This window comes from Cololabis saira, chromosome 12 (genome assembly GCF_033807715.1).
Source record: "Cololabis saira isolate AMF1-May2022 chromosome 12, fColSai1.1, whole genome shotgun sequence".
Taxonomy (NCBI): domain Eukaryota; kingdom Metazoa; phylum Chordata; class Actinopteri; order Beloniformes; family Belonidae; genus Cololabis; species Cololabis saira.
The window spans coordinates 33382147-33390078 of record NC_084598.1 but is presented as its reverse complement, the minus strand read 5'-3'; the positions used below and the strand labels follow the sequence as shown (position 1 = coordinate 33390078).

General features: G+C 37.6%; 1 protein-coding gene across 1 annotated transcript in view; it reads left to right on the top strand.

Moving 5' to 3' along the window:
• Positions 1 to 967: 967 nt before the first annotated feature.
• The window catches only part of cfap74 (cilia and flagella associated protein 74), a 50495-nt gene continuing 43530 nt past the window's right edge, over positions 968 to 7932 (top strand). Inside the window, exons 1-11 of the mRNA XM_061734878.1 lie at positions 968 to 1061; positions 1180 to 1252; positions 1549 to 1701; positions 2527 to 2625; positions 2734 to 2838; positions 3805 to 3978; positions 4155 to 4262; positions 5381 to 5483; positions 5983 to 6140; positions 6304 to 6517; positions 6606 to 6761. Of these exons, the coding sequence (XP_061590862.1) occupies positions 968 to 1061; positions 1180 to 1252; positions 1549 to 1701; positions 2527 to 2625; positions 2734 to 2838; positions 3805 to 3978; positions 4155 to 4262; positions 5381 to 5483; positions 5983 to 6140; positions 6304 to 6517; positions 6606 to 6761 (1437 nt within the window). The remainder of the gene's footprint in view (positions 1062 to 1179; positions 1253 to 1548; positions 1702 to 2526; positions 2626 to 2733; positions 2839 to 3804; positions 3979 to 4154; positions 4263 to 5380; positions 5484 to 5982; positions 6141 to 6303; positions 6518 to 6605; positions 6762 to 7932) is intronic.

Below are 7932 nucleotides of genomic sequence, written 5' to 3'. Positions count from 1 at the left end.
TAAATTAATTATATATTAAAATGTATTTATATGGTTATATTGGCAGTACTCGAGTTGAGGGGGGATGCCATCCCTCCTGAAATAAAAACGGTCCAAATCATCCCCCCTGTAAAACTGCCATCCCCCCTTTCCATCCCTTATCTCATTTCATCAATGAATGTGGTATTACTGCTATTTCAACATTTAGATTTCACCAGAAAAATAACACCAGAAAAATAACTTATTTGACAATTTTCACCTGTTTCAAGTAAATTTTCACTTGAAATAAGTAGGAAAAATCTGCCAATGGGACAAGATTTATCTTCTCATTACAAGCAAAAAAATCTTGTTCCACTGGCAGATTTTTCTACTTATTTTAAGTAAAAATCTACTTGAAACAGGTGAAAATTGTTGTTTTTTCCAGTGATGAGTCTTGTTTTAAGTGTAATGAGATTTTTTTACTAAAATGAGACATTTTAACTAGAAATAAGTCAAATATTCTTGTTAAGATTTTGAGTTTTTGCAGTGATTCAAAAGTTCAGAAAACTGTTTTTATTTTTGTGTTTTGATGTATTTGATGTAAGCCCAGTGGATATTTAAAGCTTACAGAAGGCTGCATTTAACTGCTGCTATGTCATTCCTGCAGTATTTCTGCAGGTGTTTTGGTCAGTGCTATTATTTGTAATATATAATATTATTTGTAATCAGCACAAATGATCTGTCCCCATATGATAAAATCCACCATCCCCCCTGATTTTTTTTTACAACTCGAGTACTGTATATTGGTATTAACCATTAATATGTATGCAGACAAAAAAACAGTAAATAACAAATAAAATGATAAGAAAAGAGGTAAAATAATAAAAAGTACAAGTTGTTAAAAAGTAAGGGCAGTAGAGTACTTTTAGATTATTCATAGAAATTTGTGTGACCTATAACGCTAGTTATGCTTATTATGTCTGCCTGTGTTATTTATTAGTAAGGTAAAATGGACCTTGAAGACAGTAAAAGCTCATCTGATGTGGTGTCAGACACGTGTGGAGTCTTGGACCTCCACCCTCATGCTGGTGAGGACACAGAAGGTGAGTTTCAGCCCGCCTCAGTACCTGCCAGCTTGCAAACTGCTGCTGATACACATGCAGAGTTTCAAAAGACAAGATATTCACAGTCTATGTACTCATATTTCAGATGGTGCTCAAGGACAGGGGACATCCAACGATGTGAAGGAGGAAGAACCTACTCCTGATTTGGAGTGGTTACAAGAATTATACGAGTTGGTATTACTTCCTTTTGTGTGACTGATATTAAACTAAGTCAATGAAATATTAAGGCTTATGTATTAGACTCAACTCCTGTCAGTTTACTGTAGATTTCACTGTGGATCGATTGGATTATGTGTGTGAAATAACTGAAAACAAGACAACTTGTCTGTTTTTTGCCACATGGATATATTATGTTTTCTGTGTTATATACCTGACTTTAAGCAGGCACAGTTGGTGTATCCATGGGGTTTTGTATGTCCCCTAAACATGCATCCTTTCCCAAATGTCCTTTTGCATCTGTCTCAAGAGAGGACGATGATGATGGTGACCTTGCACTTGTAGCTGACCATGGCGAGAAGTGGAGTTATGCCGAGACAGCACGGATGTTCAAGCTGAGACGAAACCTGGACCAGCTGGACAGCTTTCGGCAACAGAAGGAGCTTGACGTGGAAAAAGCCAGGTCTGGACCTTGCAGTAATACACCTCTAGAGCTGAAGCGACTCCTTAACTTAGATAGGATTTAATGTGCCTTTTGTCTCTACGGAAACAGTACAGATGCAGAAATGTGTCCCTCTTTTTTACAAGCTGTCGCTGAATGTTTTTACTTTCTCAAATGACTTTTTTATCCCTCTGTTATTCCACTTTCCCCCAGTGTTCCTTCTGTTGCCCTCATCACAGAAGGCCAATCATTTCTGTACAAATTCATTCAGCAAATTTCCCAGAGATAATTTCAGCTGAGGAGAAAACATTTCCTGTAATGTCTTTTCTCCTCACTATTCTTCCCTCTTTTTATTTGTCAACACTGCAAGTCATTAAGTACCTGATGAACCCTGATGCAGTCCCCATCAGAAATGACAACCATCATACTTCAGCACAAAGCTGAAATGGTCAGTGTGGGGTTTTAGTGCACTCTGATTGAACATTGCTTTAATGGAGCCAAAGCACACCTGGCTTTTAACCAATTTGAAGCTCTTATATTACCATGTGCAACAATTTGCCTTTGATGGCGGTCTTTTAACCCAGTCACAGACTGTTGGTTTGCACATTTTTAGGCTGCAAAGAGAACACTGGGCGATTCAGAGCTTTTGGGATGAGTGTGCCAACTCCCACATTTTGAATATCACTCAGTAGATTACCTAACCATCCAACTGCTTCACCTCCCTTTGATTGTAGGGGCCACAAAGAAACCTATCAGCTTGATAACCATGACGACATTCCAATTCAGTTGCCTTGAAAATATCCATGATCTTCTCAACACCACTGTAGCCTTTTGTTTCTCTTGCAGAGAAAACCTGAAACTCTGCCGTCAAAATATAACGAGTTTACTGGAGACGAGGGATAACTTAGAGAAAGAAATAGAGCACCAGAAAGTGACAGACAACAGGTGACTTCAGAATTAACATGATTTGTATATCCACAAATGGGACTTTTGTTTTTTATTTTTCTAACCCTTGTGTTTTTTCCCCCACTCCTTCCTTGCTTCATCCTCCAGTGTGGCAGTGTTACGATTGCCAGCTCAGCATAAGCACTTGTGTCAAAGGCTGCAGAATGAGGAAGAGCTGGAAGGCCAAATCAACACTAAACTGAGGCAACAAGAGTGAGTTCAAGAGGGATATGGTTCATTTCATTTCATTTTCATTTTATTTTTTATTTCATTCAAAAAAAAATAAAACAAACAATTCAATACAAATACAAATGTTCATAAATTGTGAATGAAAAGGGAGCAGAAAGAAGAAGAATCTTATCTAAGCTGCCCCTTTTTCCAAGAAATAAATTCACAAATAACATAAATTAAAAATAAAAAAAAACAACAACTAAGTAAATAAAAAAATAAAATAAAATGGTTTGGCAGAAAGGTCTTACTTTGACAAGCATTACTGTTTTGTGAAAAGGGTAGCCCTCTCATTGGCTTCACTTAGATCACTGCTTTAATGCTGAAGGCAAATAAACAACAAGGGCCTCAAACAAAACTATTCACATGGTCATCAAGGAAAAACATTTTAACCTACCAAAACTTTTGTCACTATGTACTGTGACTGTGAAGCTTTGAGTTCACCAATATGCCGCAACTTTATTACATGACCAGTCTTCTTCAACATATATACTGTTCATTGAGGTTGTCATGTCAGAAGATAAAATAATTGCTTTTGTTACAGTGCACAGTATTACCAAACATTGTTAAAATGTTTTTCTGTTTGGGTGTTTGAGATATCAATCTAGAGTTAGATAGTTTATCAATCAGTTAAATCTAAAAACCATCACAGCCCCTACTGTTTTGTTCCTTGCACTCTTTAGTCACAAAACTGGGTTAGTCAATACAGTGCAGCTCCACACTAATAAATATTATAAACCACTTTTATGTCTCTTAAATCTGTTTAGAATATTACATAATTTAGATTCTCTGTGAAGTTCTGCTGCTGTTTCATTGGCTTTTTAAATAATGATTAAGTAAGACAATACAGTTAATTGATTTCGGTATCACTGTGCTTGTTTATATCATCATCAGTAAATGTTCTGTTTGGTCCACATATTTTGTTCTGTCTACATGTACCTTGATCTCCAGACGGGAACTGAGTGAGGTGGAAGAGGAGCTTGGCAGGGTCGACTTGCTCCGTCAGGAGCTGCAGGAAGAAGAGCAGCTATTTCAAGTCTTTAAAGCTCAGAAGGCAACACAAAGGCTGAAGCAGGAGAAGAAAGTCAGACAGAATTTGCAGCAGAAAATGAAGCATTTTAGGGAGTAAGACAAACATTTTCTGCAATTTACATTGCATTTGTGTACTGTTTTATTATGGTCAGATACATTATAGTTCTCTTATATGTACTTAGAACATGTATTTTACCACAGCCCTCTGTAACAAGCATGAAAAAAGAAAATTCATATAGATAAAAGTGTCTGTGGTTGTTCTCCAGAAGCAAACAGGAAACCATGCTGAAGGAGGAGGCTGAGTGTCAGAGAAAAATTGAAGAGAGCCGAGCAAGCCAGAGGAAAGCTGCCAAACACTTGAAACAGACCATTAAAAGGTAAACAGCTGTTAAACCAATGCGCAGTGTCACAATGAAACAAAGATATGAATGATGTCTGAAGACTCAGTTGAGAGCCAACGCGTCCTATTGATCATTTACTTATACTGGCAAAGTGTACTGTATGCTAGGTAGACAGTACACTTCAAAGGGTTTTTTAGATCTGTACACCAGGGTTTTAAATGGAATAGCCAAACAGATCTGAGCAGAAAAAAATTATTTAATTCATGATGTATGGCATGAAGTATTTCTTGATTTCTAAAAGCCATAAAGTTGAAGGTGACATTTATCTTTACCAGTTAAAGCAATGTTACATTGCTTATTGTCATATTTCATCTTTTCACAGTTTCAAATGAGTAGAAGCTTCCGGACAAAAAGTTTCTCGGTTATTACTAAGTAATCCCCTCCCACCCATCATACGGCTGAAGAAAATCCTCTTTTCATCCTCAGCTTTTTTAACTGACAGTGGGATGTTTGCTTTAAGACTTTGCTGTTATTTAATAGAATCCATTCTTCAGCAAAGGGTCCCCAGTTCATCTTAGACCCAAAGCATGATTGATCCATACCGTATGCTTGACATCCACAGAGATGATCTCTCCATAAAATTCTGCTCTTTCTTCCTCCAAACTAGACCAGAGAGTTCTATGTTCATTTTATCAGCATGCTTGCTTCAGAAATATATCATTTATCGTTGTTAAATTCAGATTTATTGTTTAGTTACTAGTGTCTGCTAGTAGCAGCAGTTTGGGAAGCTGAGAAAAATCTTAGGTCCAATCCAAAAGAATTTGGTTGAAGGTGAATATAGTTAACATTAAGGTTTTTATTACATTTTAGTTTTGTTTAACCAAGGTCCAGAAGTCGAAGGATATTTAAAACACACCAAATAAGCCAGAGGGATGCAAGCAGTTTTTCATTTTCTTTTATTGTAAATACATGATTCATTTGGAGTCAGCCATGTTGCTGAATATCGTCTTAAACAAGAGTGAATAGTGGATCTTTTCAATTTCATGCCAACTCCAGCCTTTGACTTAAGATCAACCCCTGAAAGTTTCACTCACAAGCAATATTAACTTTATTTAACAACTCTGTGTTTTGTTAATGTTTCAATATTTTTCCAGATTAAATCAGCAAGCCACGGAGAAGGAGCAACAGAACAGGGAGTTATTGGAAAAAAGGATTCAGGCTGTTATGTCCTTAAAAAATAACATAGAAGCCAACCAAGTAAGCAACAGAACCGCATCATAATAACACCACCCCACTTTAAGTATTGTCTTACAGAAGTCAGAAGTATCTTTTTTACGGATTTTCCATTTTGTTTTGTTTTGTTCTGAGGCATGAATATAAAAAACAATATGCTGTTACCACATTTTGATCACATATTCAACCGTGCAGTTGTTAAAAGCGCCAATAGAGCTAAATATAGGCTTCATCATGTTTTTAATGATCATAACTTCTTCAATGTAGTGTTAATTGTTTAACAATGCACCAGATACATTTTGATAAAGAACTTCCTGTTTTTTTATACTGCATTTATCTGAATTAATTTCTATGGCTTCTTTTTGTCACTTCTTGTCATTATGTTTTTTTTTTGTCAAAATGAATTTCACGTTTAGACAATGTGTCCCTGTTACATTCATTTCTAATAGTTCAAAAGTACTGTTTAATGTCAAGGCTGCACATGATCAAGTACAGCTTTAATCATTAGGTTTTGTTATTTAAGGAGTGTTTACAGATCCAGCAAAGCAAAGCCAAAGAAAATGTTCAGCAGAAAAAACTACAACAAAGAGAACTGAAAGAGACTCTGCAGGCCCAGGGCATCTACAGTATCAAAAATATGTACCAGCAGAACCAACTAGAGGAGACAAAACGAAAACAAGAGTATGTCTTCCTCTCCACTCCTCTACTCTCCTCTCCTCTCCTACATGCATGTCCTCCACTCCTACTCCATGCAGCAATGTGTGGGTGTTTTCTCTCGCTGTGTGCTTAGGAATACATGACCCCATTTCAGCATATTGCAGTGTTGTTGATTTACACTTCCCAGGAAATTTGAGGAGAGCCAAAAGTCAAAGAGAATGGAGATTGTGGCAAAACTTCTTCAGGAGGAACAGCTGATGAAGAGTAGAAAAAGTAACCAGCCTCCACCTCTCAAACCATCAACCAATGACAAGTCCCTGTTTCTGAGGAGGGACGCAGAGAAGCTCCTCTCCTACCTGGATCCTTCTCCCCCACCCGTTGTTGAGGAGACAGCTCTCATTGTGAGGAGTTCTTAACAACTCAGACATCTGTTGAATGTGCATCTTTACTGTTTATGACCCACATGTGTTTGTATGTCCATTTTTCCAGACTTTTAGAAAAATCAGGGACATAAGCAGCTCCTCATCAGCTTCTGAGGACTCAGAGGAAATGGAAGAACCCATCCAGGGATATGTGGACCACCAGAGTCTTGCCGACAGCATTGCTGAACCTGAATTTTCTGGGCTGTGGAACCAAGACTACAAGGTGCTCTAAAGGAACCGCCACTTCATACAAGCTACTGAATTTTAAGCACTCATAAATCATATAATTATATAACTTTACTGTGGATTAAAAAAAAACTCTTGCTATTTGATGGGGCTATGCCCAGGCTGTACCTTAAATTGTTTAAATTAGGGTGGGGAGTGACAAGATACCATGTATAAGATCAAGTAGCAGTCTGTCTGCAAATCAGAAGTTTGTGATGGGATCACAACATGTCACATTTTAACTGATGACCACTCTGGAGTCATGAAAACGTTCTTCAGGTTGCACTCCACCCTTCAAAGATTTTGTATAAACTATATACACCAAAAAATGAATGACGGTCTGCCATACATGGGATGCTACTGAGCTGAAGGAATCTATCATCTATAGACAGAATGAAAAGCAGATATATCACCGCCTCCCAAACATTCAAAACCATGTTTGTAGTATAACCTGCTCCTGTAGGTATCACTGAGAGCACATATTCCTATGATGACACACACACACACCCACAAACACACACAGAGTCACAACGTGAAAACAACACCTGCCAGGCTGTCACAGCTGCTAACAATCAGCCTCAGTGCCAAGAGAATTAGAGGGATCGCCAACAACCCAGGTTTTCGAGTACTAGGACAATTTTTCTTTTTTGTGTAGAAACGTATTAGTTTAAAACGTAAGAATTTGTTATTGATGAGTTCTGAAATGCTTAGTTGAGTAATTTATACATGAAAAAGTCAAAAGAAATTAATTGGCATCCTCTCTGTCAAATTGTTTACTTCATTATCTCACGGCTATGGATGTGAAGCTCGTGCCTCATCCAGCAGCCCTGCATAGTTGAAATGTGGGGAGACAGGCATCACTTCTCATTGTGTTAGTGTCTTTGAGGTCTCAGTGCTAGCGCAGTGTTACAGCTCAGATCTGAGCAAGTGACAAGTCAAGTGGAAGAGATCTCTCCTTATAAATACAGATCAGACTGATGCCCCCACCAAAGGCTACGGCCGAGTACAAATGATGAGCACAGTTCTGCAACAAAGCTAATGAGTTTATTCGTGAGGAAGGCAAAAAATGATTAGACCTCAGCACTTCACTTTGTGTTAAAGTACCACACAAGACAAAATAAAATATCATATATAAACAAGAAAAAGGAAAATGCAATGCAGAATCAGAT